Source organism: Vidua chalybeata, chromosome 3 (assembly GCF_026979565.1).
Source record: "Vidua chalybeata isolate OUT-0048 chromosome 3, bVidCha1 merged haplotype, whole genome shotgun sequence".
Lineage (NCBI taxonomy): Eukaryota > Metazoa > Chordata > Aves > Passeriformes > Viduidae > Vidua > Vidua chalybeata.
Window position 1 is genome coordinate 76,754,769 of NC_071532.1, and position 20,260 is coordinate 76,775,028.

Below are 20,260 nucleotides of genomic sequence, written 5' to 3' on the forward strand. Positions count from 1 at the left end.
ATCTGCAGTTATTTATATTATCTGCAGGTAAAATTATAACATGAAGCCACAAGTTAAATCTTCAGTTCTTTCTTGTATTCCCCAGTTTTGATTTAGAGAGTTGTTCACATGTAACTTCGAGTGCTTCCATTTAAATAAATAGCTACATTGACTGACATTGATTCTTCTTTTGGTAAAATTGTTACAGCACTTGTTGGTTTTCAGCCCCTGGCATCTGAGAGTCTACTTTTGTCAGTATATGCTTAGTACTTTACTATGGCTAAAGATATTTTTTTAAGGTCTAGCATGTAGAAATATTAATAAATTACAACATACATTGGGTTACTTTAAAATATGTAATATGTTCACATTAGACACAAATGACTTTCCATATTTCTCAAATTATAAAACAAAGGCCTGAGATACAAAGCCTAAGATATTCACCTATATTAGAAAGATAGTTGTTGGGATAAAAAAAAAAAAAGTGGGTTTGTTATCAGACTATTATACTGTACAATTTTAATATCCTTTTTCTTCTTTGACAGTTTGCTCTTGGTAGCTGGGGGGACAGTTCTAAAAATCTGTGACTTTGGTACAGCCTGTGATATTCAAACACACATGACCAACAACAAAGGAAGTGCTGCTTGGATGGCACCTGAAGTTTTTGAAGGTAATGAAAATTCAGTGTTAATATTACATTTTCTTTATAGGGATGCAACTGTGAATTAATGTGGTGTAAGAATAAGAGCATCATCATAAAAATCTCTACAAGTGTATGTTGTCAAATAATTGTGCAGAGGTTTGAAGAACAGCACTGAACCAATTCTCTGACGTTATTATTAGATATTTAATTATGTAAAGATGTAGAACCTTTATTTGTCATTGCTGAGATTTATATAAGGAGTACCTTTAGACAGCTGCAGTTCCTTATTTTGTAAGTCATTAAAATACAGCCAGAGGGCTCCTTCCCCACAATTTTGCTGTTTCTAAGACTCTTAAATCATTTCAAACTCTTCTGTCATTTGAATACACTGTCACTACTTTCACTCCCTACTCTGATTAGCTTTTAACTTTAGAATTTCCCTGTTATAGTCTCTAAATTGAACATAATTGCTTTCTTTTTTCATCCCCCACTTTCTTGTAACTGCCATCTTCATCTGCTTTTTGTGTAATCTAGAGATTTGATGTACTTCCTCTTTCCTACATACTGAGGAACTTGTTAATATCAGTTAATTTGGTTAAGTAGAAAAACAAGCTATTTCTTGGAGTGTAATTGGGGAAGACTGATGATACTTGATAATTAGATGCCTATAATTGCTGCATGATTATCAAAGAAATAAACTCACAGATATCAAATTGCAGATTAAACGCCTTTTAATCTATCTGTACCTTAATTATCAATGCAATTTAGCAATGGTCTGGAAAAGTCATCCTCCTGCTTTAGCAAGCAGGTGTCCTTGATTTGATATATTTGGCAAGTGCCTTTGTGCAGCAGTGGTTTCCCAAATTCTGGATCCAGGTGGCCTCTTTTCATTTTACTGTCCTTATTCCAGAGACTGTCCATATACAGTTTTAGGATTCCTCCCAAACATCACCTTTGGAACTTTTATTCTGAAGGTACCATTTTGTTGCAGAGATTGCTTAGAGCACCAACAGAAGGATTATTTGTTTCACTCTGATGCCTGAAAATTTTCCATTATGTTATTTTATATTCAGGCACTTCCTCTATTTTTTTAGCCAGGACTGCTTTTCTTAACACTTGTTTGCTATTAAATTAAATTGTATAGATAGGAGATTTTTTTTTCTTTTAGAAATAAGCAATTGAGCCATCAGTGTTAAAGGTAGATTTCTTTGGTGAAAAAATCTTAATATAAAATGGCTATAAATAAGTGTATTGTAGAAGGGATTTGCAGTTCATAGCCTAGTTCCTCTAGCGTATGAATCCAGCAAGGTAGAAAGAAACCTTCTATTGCAGTTATTATTGAACAGTGCAAGAAGCATTCTGTTGTTTTTATGCACTTTTAACTGAAAGCATTTACTGATAAATAGACAAATCATTATAAAAACACTAGTATCAAGGAGGGGAAAGAATCTAGTATGATGCATCTTTTACAATGCAGCATATCAAATGACTCTTGAAAGAGTCATTAAACTATTCAAAATAACCACTTTAAATGGCAAAATTGTTAAAAATTTCTTTGCTTGTGTTACTGCATCAGAATTCAACAATGGAATAAAGGCTAATATTAATTTGATGCTGTTCTAGTACTAAGGTTTCTAGGGGAGAACAATAAAGGCATGGAAAGCATCTGTTGCAGAGCATGGTGCTTTGTGAACTAGTTACTGTAATATTAAGAATTTTTCTCCCATTTTAAACCTAAGGCTTTAGGGCACCTAAAGTATGAAGTAAAAGAGAGTAATTCCAATATAAGAATTCCCATTAGAAGAAACTATTTTAAAAAAATTAAATTGCTTTGGGATAATAAGGAAACAATACAGAATACTTTCTCACTTCTTTTAGACTCTCACTTTTCAGAATTAGTCCAAGACTTCTCAGCCACAAAGTAGAATTCCTAGGGGAATAGTACTACTTTAGTTTTATAGGCTGTGTGTTACAGAAGTTCTGTGACTGCATAGATGAGACTGTTTTGCTTTCCTTAGTGATCTGCCGTTGTTTACATGACTTTTTTTCCCAAGTATCTTTGGAAATAAGCTGACTGATAAAGCTGGCTTTTTCTTCTTCGTACCTTTTGAACTTATTAGCCACATTCAGCTACTTTGATACAGGTGTAAAGAGTTCTTGAGATCCACATTCTTAAGAGAGTTTTGTAAAGTCCAAATTAGTGCCTTCACTTAAAGAGGGCTTGTGGTTCATGCTGCAGCCTGTTTCTTGTGTTTGCCTTGTAAACTGGCTGGACTGGAAGAACTGACCAGAGAACAGGCTGTTTGCCTTGCAGTTTGTCAGAGGTATGGGGGCAGAGGAAGTTGGCTCACAGGTAGTGAATGGAGCCTGTTGCAACTATTGCTATATGCTGGGTATTCACGTGGAACTAGACTTCTTTAATTCCACTGTTACTGAAATGATTAGTCTGAATAAAGCTTTCTGATTAGGTATAAACAAAAAAAAATCTCTTGGCCACTATATGCCAGTTTTAATCCTTGTTATGGTTACAAAGCATACATTCTTTCTTTGTAGCCTCTGAACGTTTTCATTTATTATTCTATGCCACCAACCTGTCTTCAGTACCTTAGGAGTCTTAGAAATACTGAACTTATTGTCAAAGACTTTTAATTAAGTAATGACATTACAAAAAAAATAAGAATAATAAACAAGGAGGAAATAAGATGGTGAGGAATTGAGGACTCTCCTGTTTTGTTCATGTGGTAACTTAGTAGTTCTTCTGAAGACCTGTAATTTATTAAGAGTAATGGATATGACAGGTGTTATTGGCTGGCATATTGTGACTATGATTGGAAGAAGTGAATTGAAGAATATTTAGAGGAAGCAAACATAATCAATTAAACCTTGAATGCAAGAGATTTTTAAAACCTAATAATTTGCAATTATGTAAGAAAATTGATGCATTTTATCATTTCAAGATGACTCCAAATGAAAAGGACTCATTCCCAGAGAGAGGCATTCTTAACAGTCACTGTCAAGTGATTTCAGACTTAAGTTAGCATGAATCAGCCAGCTTTAGAAAACTGTTTTTTCTCAGCAAAATAAATGTGAAGTGAAAGTAAGTATGTAAAGCTATTTATTTATTGGAGCAAGCTGCCCAGGGGAGTGGTGGAGTCACCATCCCTGGAAGCATTGAAGAAGTGACTCAGCATGACACTTAGTGCCGTGGTTTAGTTGACATTATGGTGTTTAGTGAAAGGTTGGATTCAGTGATCTTGGAGCTCTTTTCCAGCCTGATTCTATGATCTGCTCAAACCATATATCTTTTTGACGTGTTACATAGAAGAGTCAAATTATATTGATGTCTTTCTTCCAGGTAGCAATTACAGTGAAAAATGTGACGTTTTCAGTTGGGGTATTATTCTCTGGGAGGTAATCACCCGTAGGAAACCTTTTGATGAGATTGGTGGTCCAGCTTTCCGGATAATGTGGGCCGTTCACAATGGTGAGTTGAAATTACTTTATTGCATTTGAAGTTGTGTATATGACCTGTAAATTTGCTAAACACTCTTAACTGTACAGCTTTAAATTACTTGTATTTCCATTTTGTGCTTCATTAAATATGCATTTTTGTCACAAAGGCTAAACAGTTGGTCAGTGTGTCAGTGTGGGTTTTGAGTTACTTGGCTGCTACAGTGCTTGCTACATGTAACTGGTGTATGAACAAAGGATAAAGAGTAATGTCCTCATTATTAGAACATTCCATTTTAAAAGTGATCTGAGAAAAAACTCTTACCTGCCTGAATGATGATTTTATTAGCTACACTGTTTTTCTTTTATCTTTTTGTTTTTAATTGGACATCTACAAGAAAAGTGTAACTTCAAGTAACTTAACCTGTGTTTAGACATCTTAGAAACTATGAAACCTCCTCAAGGACCATTAGACATTAAAAATGTTACTTCTGTTTTTCATCTGTGGTTTTTGGGGGTTTGTTTTTTTTTATTCTGCTGCTTGAAAGGTTTTACCTTTATGCCTAGGTATGTGCACTCATGGAGCAGCACTCCACTATGCAGAAGAGATTTCCAGGAGGTTAGACTATGAGCAGGACACAGTTGTTGTGTTCAAATGGACTGCTTTCTTTAAAGCAGTGGTGTAACATTGCTCAGTGCAGTAGAGTAGACTGTAGTATCTTCATGCCAGGGGTGTAACTTTTTTACTGCTGTGTTTTTAGGTACCATGGCAAAACAATTTTTTGAATAATAAAGTAATGATAGTGAAGTAGTTCAGTGAATGTCTGCAAAGAGTTTCTGCAATTTGTGAGAGACAACATCAAAGCAAGCACCAACTTTTTGAAGAAAAAATTAAGAAAGAAGCAATGAAGGCTGGTACTCTGCCTGAGTATCATTGCTTCAGTAGTAAATGATAGAAGCATAAGGTGAGCACAGGCATATCCTATTCAAAGAAAAGAATGGGGAAGACAGTGATAGAATCAATGAATATTAGCATATGACAAAGAGACATGTTTGCAAATGCCATTTTTGAATGAAGAAAGAGATTCTCCAGTTTTTCAAGGACACTGGACATTGAGATTAGGAGTGATAAGTGCCCTGCATAAAAGCATTAGCGGTAAAACTAAGTGTAAATCTAGTACTAAATTAGGAAACCTCAGTAAGCTGTGGGAGTATACTTTAAAATTCACTATCTGTACCTACTTTTGCTTTAAAATTTTGGCTTCTTTACCTTTTTCAATTTTCCTTCTGCTTTTTCTCAAGAAGGAAGAGTTAGTACACTTCATCTCACTTGAAACTATTCTGGCATTCTTACTTCATGTATTACTTGTTCTGTTTAATATATTCTTAAATACTTACTGCTTTCTTTGCAAACCATCACTGTGTCTCATATATCCAACACAACTGGTTGTCCATTAATTGTCTTCATTGAAATTGTAGTAAGAGGAGGAACTTGAAGCAAAAACCAGGTGAATAGTTATACAATAGTTGAAGTAAAATGTTATTAAAATTAGTATAGACCATGAAAAAGTCACAAAAAATTGGTAGTTCCAGTGCCTGATAATTTTTCAGGTTCTTAGGAGTAAAATCACCTTTCAAAAATACTTAGAGTCTTTTGGGTTTTTCTGTTTGTCTTTTTTATTTTGGTTTTAGTTTGTTCGGTTTTTTGGGGTTTTTTTTTGTTTTGGTTTGGTTTGTTTTTTTTTTTTTTTTGTTTTGTTTTTTTTTGGGGGGGGTTGTTTTGTTTGTTTTTTTAATTTTTTTTCTTGTGAATACAACATTAGGAACCAAAAACTGTTATTATTTGCTTCCTTACTTGGCCTAGAACTTTATTCTTCAGAAAAAAGTAACCTTTCATTAGCTTTTGTAATATGCTGTAATATTTGGTCAGTCAGTGAATGTATTCAAACCTGTACTGAGGGAAAAGTTTAAATTTTTTTCTACTTCTGCTGTGTAGTGCAAAGGAACTTTTCTTGTCAGTTTTTATTTGTGAGAGAAAATTAAGTACAAGCCAATTCATCGAGATTACATTTAATTCTGCATCTTCCTTTATTTATTTAGCAAAATACTGGAGAGAGATGAGACACTCAGTTGTTTTAGAGTCTGTTTAAGAATTTTAAGGGTGTTTTCTAATTTCAATTGCAGGTACTCGGCCACCACTGATCAAAAATTTACCTAAACCAATTGAGAGTTTAATGACTCGTTGTTGGTCCAAGGATCCCTCACAACGACCATCCATGGAGGAAATAGTTAAAATAATGACACACTTGATGCGGGTATAAAAATTTATTTAAGTATTTTAATCATTTCTTGAACTATTAAGCTGGGAAATTGATTTACAGAAGGTATGCCTTTTATCTCACTCCAAAGATGGGCTTGCGTGTTTTCTTTTGCCCCTCTCTTTTTGACAAAAATTATCAAATTATTGTGGTAGAGAAGGGAAATAATTTGTCTTTTATATATATATATGTATATGTATAAATATATATATATATATTCCCTCTTTGGAGGGGTATAATAACTCATAATAAATTTTAGAAAATAAGCAAAGTCATAGGTATATCTAATGTATTAAATTTTTAAAACAAATTGCATGCATTTATTTTCTAAATAAATTATTATAAATGTAATACATCATTTACAATCATAAATTATGAGGTACTATTTAAATAATTTAAAACAATTGTCAAATACTGTTTCTATTAAATAATTACTGTTTTTTCACAGTACTTTCCAGGAGCTGATGAACCACTGCAGTATCCTTGCCAGTATTCAGATGAAGGCCAAAGCAACTCTGCCACTAGCACAGGTACATTTGTATAACTTAGAGAAAAAGAGTAGCAACATGAAATGATGCATATAGATTATAAAGCACATTCTTACATTGATTTTGAACTCAAAATGGAAAAGACTGCCAAAATCTTAAGCATCAGCAGACCCCATATATTTTGTTAATACCTCATGCCACATCATATTTAGTGTTCTCAGTCAAGTGGTTTTGCTGAAGTGTACTTGTAATGAAGAAAAAGCTTTATAATAAGAACTGTCTCCAAATGCCCGGGCTTAACGTCTCCATTTTTTCCCCATAACTAGCAATTGACACCCTTTTACTTCTATGTAATGTTTAGGAGTTGTCAATTGAAAATTTTTCACTATTCTTGAAAGCTGCACCTGCTTTAAGTTGCAATCTCCACAATTTAAACTTGCATTTGTTTTATGATAAGTTGCAGTAAATACAGTAATTTAAAATAAGTGCAAGAAAAATCACTAGAAAGGTGGATGGAACAAAATGTGGGTTAGACTTTCAGGTAGTTTTGCCCTCAAAGAAATCCTTTTAATAATAATAAAAAAGGTCATTTAGTTTCCTCATTGTTTAGAGTACATTTTTTTCCACTTAAGTAGTTTCTAATTTTACATGTCTTTGGCTTTCTCTGCTTGGTTGAATTATTTTCTATCACCAAAGAAATTGCTGCTACTTTGGATAAAGCTTCACTGTCTACTTTGCAGCTTAGTGACCTTTATAGTAAAAAAATATTTGCAGATTTAGCATTTCACTGACTTTGCTAGTTTTTCTCCACCTCTCAGCACATGATTTTAAGTGAATTTATCGCTTCAAACTATGAATTGGCTGGTAGTGTTCAAGTATTTGTGCTGCTCTGTGGTTAATGATGGTCTTTGTCATTAATTGTGCATGAGGTTGCTGTTGTGTTGTTAATATAACAGCTACCCTAAGAATTTCAAAGAGAGGTAAAGATTGACTTCAGAATGTTATCACAGTATTTAGATACGTACTGTTTCTTCACTCCTCTTGCTTCTTATACTAACTGATCTGTAGCAGTCTTGCTACTTGTCTTTCATAAAAAGTTTTCAAAAGTGCTGCTTTAAAGGCAAGTTAGACATCTGAGAGCTTTGCTGTGAAGAGATGCACTTCAGTATTTTTAGAGGACATTCTCAAATGCTTTTCCTTGTTACTGGTTTCTAGGTTCATTCATGGACATCACTTCTACAAACACAAGTAACAAGAGCGATGCTAACATGGAGCCAAGTGACTTCCAAGGAGCTTCTACCAATGACACTATTAAACGTTTAGAATCAAAATTGGCACAGCAAATCAAAAATACAGTCAAGCAGCCGGTAAGCTAATGTGTGTAATTTTGAACCATAGTAACAAAATGGATGTGGGTAGACATAAGTGTTGTGTCTGCTCTGAAGTGTGTGTCCTCATTCAAAATAGTGCAAAATTGGATCCAGTTAGTTATAGGAGAAGAATACAGAAGAAAAGGGGCAGAAAAACATTGTATAATTCCAAAAAGGTAAACTGGAAGGCTCTAATAAGATCTCCAGTGAAATGTGAAAAATAGTTCATTGTATTTAAAGGGATTTATTAGATTAAAAAATATGTTTGAAAATTGCTGCCTTAATTTATAACCAAATACTAGTATGACATGAAGGGATTAAACTTTTAGGTGAATTTTGAAAATACCTTGGTTTATTTCAAGTAGAATGCAAAAAGACAAAGATTCTCTTATGACAATATTGGCCTAACTCTGTTGATTTGTTTATCTGTGTGAAGTTAGATTATTTTCAAAGCTGCATATATTTTATTTGTGTATACCAATAATAGTTAAATTATTGCCATTTATTATGTTATGTTATAAATTTTAAATTTTGTCCCTTTGAAAATGCATATTGTCGAAACATACTGGTTCATAATATGGAGGGGCTTGGGCAGAATTTTCTTTTCACAAAATGTGACTGTTAAACAGGGTGACCCTGGCCGTTTGAGTTTGCCCCCATCTCGTGGGAGCAGTGTTGAGAGCTTGTCAGATGTTCGCGCACGACCACCGTCAGCCCTTGTTTCCGGAGAAGCCAAAAGGATGAGTGCTGACATGTCTGAAATAGAAGCAAGAATAGCTTCCATCACAGGTAAAATTTAATGATGTTTGGGGAGTAGACTAAAGAACTGGAAAGAAATAAAGGAGGATGGAAAATGTAAAACATGCATAGTCTTACAGAAAGTTGACAACAGTAGCTATATGCAAATACCTTTCCTGTAGTCTTGATTGTCCTTTATTAATTGTGGGGGGAAATGCCTTTATTTATGGTTATACACTCAGCAAGACTGAGTATTGTAATCGCGTATATTAAAGGTTTTAGATATTTTGTTGAATTAGATTTTTACCTTTTTAAAAAATGCGTTATGAGATTTCTAAATATCGGTCCTATTCCAAATGCACAACTTCCTCCTTTTTATCTGAAATAGTGTTACTACATCTCACCTAGCAAATATAGTAAATATATATATAATAACATAGTAAATATATTTATAATAACATTTTCTTCATGGTTGTCTCTATAATACTTTTGAAATTAAAAGGTAGGTTTAAAGTTCATGTTCCCAAATAAGTTTAAACATCCACTGTGACAGATTTCAGAATGAGAAACATAATTAGATTTATTCACCAGATTAAGAAAGCATTGTCTTTTGTTTAAAAAAAAGCTACAGGTGTTTTGCCAGGTTTCCTTCAGATATAAACTGTCATCTCTAAACCTTAAATCTTTGAGAGAATTAGAATTTATCTGTAAGTATAAATACATAATTTTATGGTGAAAGCAATCATGATTCATCCCAGAAGAGTGAATTAATAAAAATGCATACACTTGGCAAACACTTTCTTGTCTCTTTTCTTCATCAAAGATACTGTTTGTTAGTATATGTAAACTTCAGGTCTTAAGTTCCATATGTGAAAGTTTTTTGTGCTATGGTATATAACTACAGATTTAAATAATTAAACAAAATTGGTTAGTTCGGGGTTATTTAGCTGTTTGAGTATTTTATACCAATATTAAAATTAGACTAGTCGAGTAGCTGCAATTAATAAGGAATTACACATCAAAATTCTGGCTTTCTTGTGCACCATGGCTATTTCATTTTTGTTCTTCATTGTGTTATGATTACTCCAGGATCTTGTTTATTAAATACTGAGGTACTGAAATAATATTTATCTTGCCCTAAATTCTTTTTATTTGAATGTTTTTATTTTAAAGCTTTATTCCAAAATCTGTCTTTTGTATTGTCAGTCTTTGACTGGATGATGGTGTAGCACATCTCACCCTGAATATCTATAAAGGTTTCTTAACACAGAAGGCAGCTGTGTACTTACCTGGTAATAACACTGTGCTGGTTTTATTTTAGAACGTGTCAGGACTCACTTTGGTCACTGACGTTCTTAATGTAACTTTTTGACATTATCAGAGTTAACCTGGCCCTCCTTTGTACAAGTTTTTAATTTTCCTAATTTATCTTCTTTAAGTACATTGCTCTGAAATAATAGCTACTATTCAGAATAGTCTAAGGGTTTTTTGGTGGCTTTTTGTTATGACTGTAGGGTTTCTTTTTCTTGAAATGAAAGTACATATTGAACATACTATTTTTGGTTTGGGGTTCTTTGGATATTTTTTTGCGAGATCACTTCATGCAGTAGTGGACTATGAGAAATGAGGTCAAGCACATCTGACCATAACTTTTTCAAAAAGAGGTGAAACTTAAGCACTCTGTAGGTTTCTTTTTTTAATCTTGTAACTGTGTGACAGAAATAATATGCTGTGAACCTGAAAAAAATTTGCATGGCTGGGTGAGGATTAGGCTGTTGTTAAATCAAGTTGAAAATTATTTAATCTTGTTCCATCGTCCTGTAGATTAATTGTAAGAGTAAATCATGTAATGCACATCACCATTACTGAGATGAGTATGCTACAATGTTCTGCCTTTTGGAGATACATTCAGATTTTTCTCTAAATAGGAACTATTTATCTTAAACTACAGAAGCGATAAAATTAAAAAAAAAGTATGATTCGATTTTATTTCAAGGTGTATAATGTTTGTGGAATATTATTCAAAAATTAAAAAGCTGGTAGTTATATCCAGTTTTCAAAACAAAAAATCTTCACTGGTAGGACAAAAGAGTAGCTGGCAGGAATGATTGTTAAACGTAGTAAAAGTCAATATTTTTTCAGAGATAGATGAGATTTGCTTTGAAAGGAGGTGATTTAAAGAAGCAGAAGTACCTAGTTATTAGACTTTTTAATAAAATAGTTTGTATCTAACACTAAAGAGAAAATGTTAGTTAAGTTCAGGCAATCAAGTTTTTTTTCTGAATGTATAGGTGAATTGAAATAATATAATTTGTTTTCTGTTTGGATAATTACATTTGGTTTTCCCTTCTGTGTTGCCATGCTGCTTTCTGTGTTTGACTTTTGTGTTGCTAACTATGACTAATTACACTGTGTTGTAATGATGGCTAGTTCTGCATTTTTTGCTTTTTAACAGTTGCTTTACTTTGTGTAAGCATGAGTGGAAGGCAATGCAGTTTATTCTGCATGACACATTTTTGCATGTACTCTAGTTTAACCAAGTATATGAACAATGCAGTATTAGAAATTTAATAATTTTGCTCTTGCCATTTTAGTGTTTTGCATGTGTATTGTATATGTGTATTTTTTCAGCCTATTCCAAGCCTAAACGAGGCCATCGTAAAACTGCTTCATTTGGCAACATTCTGGATGTCCCTGAGATCATCATACCAGGTATCGCAGACCAGGTGAACGGGTCAATTGGTTAAGATGCCAGAATAATGATCAGACTGCTAAAATACTTCTTGCTCCAGTTGCTTTAGGACAGGCCCAGAAATTATCCCACTAAATTTTTCATAATGCTTCAGTAAAGAGCATGATATTTTATTGCAAATTTACTTTTATCAGTAAAGTGTTCAATCTTCAAATTTGCTTCTACTGATAAAGGACTTTTTCCTTACGATCTTGATGTTCAGTCTTCTTATAGAGGAAAATTACATATGCAGTCTTATGTTAGAGTACTTAATTTGGTGAAAATGGAACTAAAAATTGCTGTCTAGGTAACCGTTTTACCCTGATCTTTGAAGTGTTTAGGCTCCCATTTTTAATCAAATAATAGTAGAACAGAAGACTAAGATAAATGATGTACAGAACTTTAAATCCATGTGATACTTGTGATTAAAACATTAACACTTAGTCTGTGTAATTCTTATATTTGAATACACTTTTCTAGGGCTAAAATGTGTGTGCATGAGGTATTGCTGTTGTGTTAAAGTTAATGCAAACTAAAATTACTAGGAGAGGCTTTTGATAGGAAAAAAATTAATCAGGCACCATGGATGGGAATATCATTTGGGACTTACATGAGAATTATTCATTAATCCCAAGTCTTTTTTTAGGTAGTAGAATGACATTTTTCTTTTTTTCATTTCATACTTCTCAAAGTCTAAAGATAAGTACAATCAATCCCAAACTGTGATAGGCATCCCATTAACAGTATGCAAGTCACTTCAGAATGATATGTCAGGAGCAGAGAATCAGAAAATGCATGTGATAGTACCTAGGAATCCACTAAAAACTGTGGCCCTCCTATTCTAAATTTCTGTCATCTGAGGAAGTTTCCTTGTAAATCTTGATATTGTTAAGTACTAAAAAGTTGAATGCAAAAGATATTTTTGTACAAACGTTTCTTTCAAATAACTTTATTGACGGTTACAGTAAAAATACAGAATATGAGAAAGTAGATTCCAAAGAGCAATAACACCCATAAAACAGAAAACCTCATGGACATTGAGGCTAACAAATTGGCAAAAAAGTTTACTAGAGTAGCTTTCCAGTCTAACTTTCAAGCAGTCCTGGCCTGCACTGATGTAAATGAAATCCTGAGAAAACAAGGAAAGCGAATGTGAAGACATCTGTCCAGTTTCAGTGCTAACTCATGATGAGAGCCTGGTAAATAAGCTCTAGAAGCTAAAGAGTGCCTCTTGTCTCTATACACTGTCTGTCCATACAACATTGAGGCTTCCAAGAAACCTTGAAACTTTTAGGCAATAATGAAGAAGTCAGTGAAATAAAATATCATATTCTTTTCACAAAACAGATTGTACTGTACCAGTCTGTTGGTTTCTTAGTTAGGCAGTCATTAAAAATTCTTCACCTGGTCTCTTTTAATTGAACTTGACAGGATGAGAATTTCAAGATAATTTGGAAGACATATGAAAGAAATAGAAATCTGTAGAAATTAAAAAAGAAAAAAAGGTATAGAGTTGGAGCAAGCATATTAATGAGTTTTCTCAACATTTACTCCTAAGGTATTTAAGTGAAATGAGCTTGAGTTAATGCTTTATCAGAAGCAGCTATTCATTAAGAGGAGAATTAGACTGTCATGTAGGGAGAATTTTGATGTTACTGAATAGAAATAGGGTAAAATCCAGGGTCATGCACTAACAACATTTTCTGTTGATAAGATGACATGGGATCATAGTACATGCATGCAGGTTAATCTCAGGTAGTATGAGCCACCAATCTAATGTAGATGTGACAAACTGTGAATTCTTAAGGTTAATTTCTAGGAAAGATAAAGAAGCACTGCTACTATTACTGGCCCGTGTTGAGTTTGAATCAGGAATACCGTTCTGAACATACTGTTCTGGTCAGCCATATAAAAGAAGCATACATGCACTCAAATAATATGAAGAAGAGTTACTAGGATAAGAGGGGTATAGAGAGTATAAAAACAGATCTGAAAGCATGGCTTTTTTTAGCCCACAAAGTGAAATCTGAGAATGAATAATTATTTTCTATAGATGAATCTGCTGCTAAAAACTAGGAAGAGAGAGCTACTTAAGCTAAAAGACAGTATTGGCACTACAAAAACAACATGTAAATTGTCTGCAAATAAATCTGGGCTTCATATTGAAAGTTTTCTGGTTGTCAGAACAGCTTTCCAGTAATAAGCCCAAAGCCAGAAAAAAGTGAGATTAGTCATTACATGACAGAACATGATCATCTGCCCAGTAAACTAATTATACTCAGCTGTATATTTCTCACTTCTTTCCTTTCTTTACTCTTTCAGCACAAGGCTCTCAGTTCTGGCCTCTGAACACACTTTTCACTTTCTAGACCCCCAAGCTTCCAAGACCCCCAGACTGTCACCACCACCTAAATCCCACCCAGTTATATTCCATACTACTTCTGCCTTAGACCCAGCTCCTCCGGACTTCCCTGGGCACATCCCTTGGTGGGGCGAGCAGCTCGTCCCTGTCCTTGGAGCCGCACAAGTGCCGGTCTGTGCTGCTGCCTGGAGCTGTGCTGAGCACATGGCAGAGCAGCTGCTGCCCAGAGAGGGGAAGCACCAGGCAGGCATGTTACCGTGAGTCAGCTGCTTTGGGCAGGGCTATTTTGGAACTATGAGTACTACATCTGCTATCATTGGGGGTTTTCGTAATGTGTTGCCTCAACTGCATTTCGTCCATGAACTGATTATGCTTCCAAGGTCGTAAAATACATACTTTATCAATAAAGGTAAAATATTGTCAGAAGGGGAAGTTTTTAGAATATATTTGCTCTTCTTTCTAAGTACTATAAGGTGAAGAGAGCTGTTTGTTCATTTAAGATGGTATTTTGTGTTACTAGCTTACAAAACTTAAAAACTGAAAAATGGCTCAAAAAATTCCTCCTTTGTTTAACAGCTTAGCAAATGAGTTTGCAGTGGTGGTCTCCTGTAACCATATAACCATGTATCCGTTCTTTTTTTTCATATACAGTATGTATAGTACAGGTTATAAGCACCAACTTTATTTTTATATACATATTATATATAAAAACTAAAAATCCTAGCAAGTACAAAAGGTTTAAGTATCTTTATGTTTAAAGAAACAAAAAAAAAAATCTGAATTCTGAAGTCCGTATACTTTTTTGGTAGAAACCATTCAAACAGCATCTAGCAAATATACCTACAAGTACAGCCTTCTCTTCACTAGCAATGTTCACTAGACATCTCATGCATTTAGCATGTGTGCATTTGGCTTTGTAATTTTGTCATCTGAAACTGTGCCACAGCGTTACAATTTTTATAGCATTGACACTGCATAAATGATTACTCAAGATAGACACACTTTGTTCAAGGTCTTTAGAAGGTAGATAGGAATTATGGATGTTGCAGGTCTGTAGTATTTCTATCTACTTTTAAAATCAATGTATGCGAGAAACCTCACCCTTGTCTTCCCAGATCACTTAATTCTTCTGGAATTCAGGTCAATATTTTAACTTCGTCAGAATGTCTCATAGCACTGTTGCAGTCACTAATCATCCTGCACTGTGAGAGAGGCTTGAGCCTTGTAGGTGTGTAAGGAAGAGAGAGGACTGTGAGTAAATAAGAAAGTGTAAAAGGAGATGCAAGTATCTGCTAAAGGGCAGGGAGAAGAGGTCATAGCTGGTCTGGATATTTGGCGGCTTGGTGGGGGTGGTGATCAAAAGCTTAATAAGTTGTACAATTTATTTTTGCCTAGAGTATGTGGGGCAGGACGTGATGGAAGTTTCCTGTTCCTTTAGAATTTAATTTTAGAAAATAAACAACAGTATGTGAAATGGGTTGTTCTGAGACCATGAAGTACATTTGTGACATTTGCTTTTTAATCTTAAAATCCTGTAAACCACCAAAAGCCTGACATTGTGCATCAAGTTACTGTGGATTAACTTCTATCCGTATACAAATCTCTTAGTTTTATAATGAGGAAAAAATATTTTTAAATGGACATAGAGGTAAGAACAAGATCAAAACTGGAAGAGGAAAGCATAAGGAAGTACACATTATCTTTTCAAATCAGTCTTTTTTGTTGTGTTGTATAGCATATTTTTCAATTGAAATTTGTCTTGAATCTGGAGCAATAAGTATTTGTTGATTCGTAGTCTGTTTCTGCCTTGTTGAAGCTATTTGCCAGATGTCTGCAGTATTATACTAATTAAAATGGCATTGCCTAGTTGAGCTTGCTCTTCCCTCATGCTACTAACTTGAAAATATTTCATTTAAAGGTGTTCATTTTTTACAACAGTATTTTTGGCCCCTCTTTCCCCCCCACCCCTTCACTTCCCGCAAGGCATTTTCTTTTCTTTCTTGCACCCCACCCTGATTATTTTAACATTTTGGCAGCCATGTTCTAATATTTCAGCAACACATGTGCTGGGTTCTTTAAATTCACAAATGTTGCTAATCTGAAATGAGAATTTCAGATATTTTTGCAAGCCTATTTCAGCTGAGCTAATTTTATAACAATGTTGTTGAATGAAATGTGCACATAATTTTGTATCAGTCGTGGGTGGATTGCACATATGTTGAATATTGAGATGAGCTGTAGCAGCCAGATGAAGTATCCACAGCACAGAATTCTATTAAATGTATAATCTTGTTTGTTAAACAATTACATAGAGAAAAAGTTCACTGCAAATGAACAAGTTCAGACATTTTGACAGAGTTTATAATTCACAAGATCCCCATATGAAAGTATTAAACAAACTTAGCTATTGTTGCTTAGGTAAGTATATACTTTCCCTGAATTTCAGAAGCAAAATACCAAGACCACAGAACAGTTGCAATTGAAATCCATTTGTAGTCAGAGCAAAAAGTATATTCCTGTTTTAGAATCCTGCTTGACTTTCTTATATGCTTGTTTCTTAAAGTACCTTCTATAAATTTTAAAACATTATGAAAAATTGATAAAGTGACTATAAGCATTTCGTATTGCTGTTTTGTGGTAGTGTGTTCTTATATGTAATAATGCATATATTTAAAACCTTAAAGGCTTATTAAATATATCAATCAATATTAAACAGTCTTACATTTTTGTAGTAACTGTTGTAATTCAAAACACGTGTCAGGATAGGCTTGGAGTCGTGGGAATTATGCTGAATGAGAAGTATCTAAAAGGTCAGCAATGTGATGCCTTTTGCAAGGCTTTGAGTGAGCTGTGTTGGTGGCTGAGTGTGGGGCTGCTGGGCGAGGGGCTGCCATGGCTGCAGTACATGTTTCAGATGCTCCCCTCCAGTAGCAGAGTTACGTAATGCAGAGCTAAGAGCAAGAATTTTGAGCATTGTCAGCTGTTACTCAGGACATTTTGGTGTTTCCTTTTGGACAGCTGACCTGCTCTCAAGAGATAATATAAACAATCACTGTAATAAAAATCAAAGTAGTCAGGGAGATTCTGTTGCATAATCTCCTTTTATTTTTAAGGAGATTTTGTTTCCTGAAAATGCCTTTGATTGCTTGTCAGTGCTAAAATTTAAACTGTTTTATGTAGCTGTCACTGGTGGATAATTGCGAACAGGTGGAAGGAGAAGAGGAAAAGATTACAGCATTGTGCTTCGTAGGTTGATGGTGAGATGTGATTTAGCTGAACGGTCCCCTTTTCACACTTCTCAGAGCATGAGAACAGGACACAGTTTCGTTCCCCTGAAGGAGACAGGAGACCAGAAGGAAGCGCTTTCGCTTCTTACTTTTCTTGAGGGGAGCGTCACACAGGCAGAAGTCCTTGCTGTGTTCCTTGAGCAAGCCAAAGAGCAGCAGGTTAAAGCTGGCAGCCTGTTATCTTTGTGGTTTAGCTTTTAGAAATCCCCATAACGTAACGCACTTGAAATAGATGTCGTCATCAGTTCCTGCCCCAAGTACTAAGCCTGACCAAATACATGTGACAGAAGATGGTGGAGTAGAGTGCAGCAGCTATTCATGTGGTAGGAGTGGTTATTGTATTAGGCTATACTTTTTGTTGACAGGCCAGCATGTTTTGAGTTAAAATTCTGCAGCTGTCTCTCCCCCTCTCTCACTTTGTCTCTGTGGATTTGTACAAATTCCAAGCTCCTCTGCAACAGTCGCACCCTTCTTATTTTGTTCTGAATATATTTCACTGGTTTGTTTTTGTTTTGTTTTTTTCCCAGCAGGAAACGGACAGCAGAGGCGCAGATCCATTCAAGATCTTAGTGTTGCTGGAACAGAGTCCAGTCAGGTAATGTCCTTCTCATCTCTTCTTTGCCTTTCAGTAAAGTCAGCACCCAATCTGTACTGGGGAACCGATCTAGATCACCTTTGATGCTTTCATAGAAATGATGTGGAAGCTTGGCAGACTGTAGTGTTGTTTGTATTGCATTGAAATGAGATTCCATGAGGGTAACTATGAATGAGCTCTAGATGGGAAGCATTTTCTGTATAGCTTATGCAGTATTTATCACTTTTATGTTCACGGTTTTTTGTGTACTGCTTAATTTGGCTGAGGGCACTTGTTACACAGGAAAGCCTTTTCATCTTTCTGTATGTAGAAAACGATTGTAATTACTACTTATTGTGTAAAACAGTTATAGATAGTCTCACTTTCTTCCTGAAAATAAAAAGCACGTGCATCAGTATAATAAGTGTTGTTTATTATCAGTCTCTGAATCCTGAATAGTAAATTATAGAGACATCTCTCTATTTCTTGTGAAAGGTTTATAGCAGGGTGTTGTCAAAAAGTTTTGTATAAAAAAATACTGTTTCAAAAAGATATTTTATAATAACATCGCTATTTGTCTGGTAGTGTAAATGCCATGGTAACAGAGACAGTGGTATGCTACATAACACGCTCCTAGTTTCATTTCAGTTTTAAATGAGAAAAGTATAGCTAATGCTTCATTCAGATATGTTTATTTTGTCTTTTTAATTGCTTCAACAATTCACAAAGGCTATTTGGTCCTTAATGTGAATTGGCAATTTTGAGATCCCTACTATTATTTGAGTGTGGGATACTGGTGCTTAGCATATTGATCAGGTTAATCAGGTTTCCTTATTAAACAGCCTACTGCAATAATCTAAAATAGGTGTTAATTCTTGGGGGGGTGTAATTATCAGGAAGATTACCTTTGATTTTTTCTTTAATTCCATGGAATATGATAGCCACAGACACCTCATAAATCCTGTATGTATTCGTAAATTTACTGTGTACATCTACCAGAAAATAACAAGTCTACATGATATATTTTAATATCTTCAGAGAAGACAGGTTTGTTTGAAAGAAATTAATCTGCAAAATTTAGGAACTAATTTAGCCTATTCATTTAATTGTAGAATTAAAATTATGCAAGACTTGGGGGAAAAATTGACAATAGATCAGTTATTCCAAATTGTGCTGATTGATGTATGCATATCAATTTAATTACAGCTTTTTTATTTAAAAGTTTTCATTCTGTTCATTTTAATGAATGGTTGATATTTCAGATTATCATCGTTTGCTTCATCTCTTAATAACTATTATAATAATCTTTCTTTGAAAGGTGTTCTACTGCTTTTATGGGTGTTCTAGCTAAATTGTCCTTGTGAACAGAAGGATACAGAAATTTTGTGTTATGTTTACCTCACTAATATCACCTGTGGGTCTATAGAAGTACCAGAGTAATATTTTACTTTCTTGCTTCTGGTAGTGCACATATTGGCAATATAAGTGGAAGAATTATAATTGTCTGTTGCTATCCTGCAGTTTCTTTGGAAACATGGCAAAACCTGGAAAACATAATATTTTAGCACACATGAAAAATGCAGTTTCAAAGATATTTTTCCACTGTCTGTATAAACAAATATTGAATTTTTATCCCCTTTTTGATGTGAGGAGAGATAGAAGAGTCTGCTGAAACTAATGCTAACTTCTGATGTACACATGCTTATACATTAAAAAAAAATGGAAAACAATGAAGAAACAGAGCACAATGTAATTATGGCTAAAGACTTGACATTAATTTCTATGGGTTTCTATACATCTGGACCCCAGTGCCTTGAATTTTTATTAAAAATTTTGAACTGTTGCCCATATAAGCAATCTACAAGCTAAAGCAGAAAAAACATCTGAGTGGCATATCTCTGGTCAGTTTATCCAATTTCCCCATATGCACTATACCATATCTAGGGTATCTCTTCTAATGTGAAAATCCCCTTCCCCCTCCCTTCCTTCATTGCAAACATCCTTCTTCCCCACATTCCATTCTCCCTTACACCCACTCTACAGCACAGCTTTCTTCACCAAGCAGCCGTGGCCCCTCTGCTCCCTCACCCAGGCCATGAAAGGCTCTATCCCACTCAAAACTGAAGGATTGCCATGGTGCCTCTTCTCTGGCTTTTAACTATTTGACACGGTAAAGCTGATCAGAAGTATTTTTACTGAATGTATTTTTCCTGAAAATTGCTGCTGTGTCAATAGAAAATGGTTCTGTTACTACTACTGGGTTTTAATTAGAAAGGTTTTTCCAACACAGAATGGAATTTTTCTTAAGGTGAAAGAAAAC

General features: G+C 34.5%; 1 protein-coding gene across 5 annotated transcripts in view; it reads left to right on the forward strand.

Moving 5' to 3' along the window:
• Positions 1-20,260, forward strand: part of MAP3K7 (mitogen-activated protein kinase kinase kinase 7) — a 47,907-nt gene that overhangs the window by 15,665 nt on the left and 11,982 nt on the right. For 2 of the 5 annotated variants that reach the window (XM_053937043.1, XM_053937039.1), the window contains exons 6-13: positions 525-649; positions 3,978-4,106; positions 6,257-6,387; positions 6,839-6,920; positions 8,094-8,245; positions 8,878-9,037; positions 11,618-11,698; positions 17,894-17,961. In XM_053937043.1, coding sequence (XP_053793018.1) covers positions 525-649; positions 3,978-4,106; positions 6,257-6,387; positions 6,839-6,920; positions 8,094-8,245; positions 8,878-9,037; positions 11,618-11,698; positions 17,894-17,961 — 928 coding nt within the window. The remainder of the gene's footprint in view (positions 1-524; positions 650-3,977; positions 4,107-6,256; positions 6,388-6,838; positions 6,921-8,093; positions 8,246-8,877; positions 9,038-11,617; positions 11,699-17,893; positions 17,962-20,260) is intronic. The other 3 variants (XM_053937040.1, XM_053937041.1, XM_053937042.1) reach the window with 3 other exon arrangements.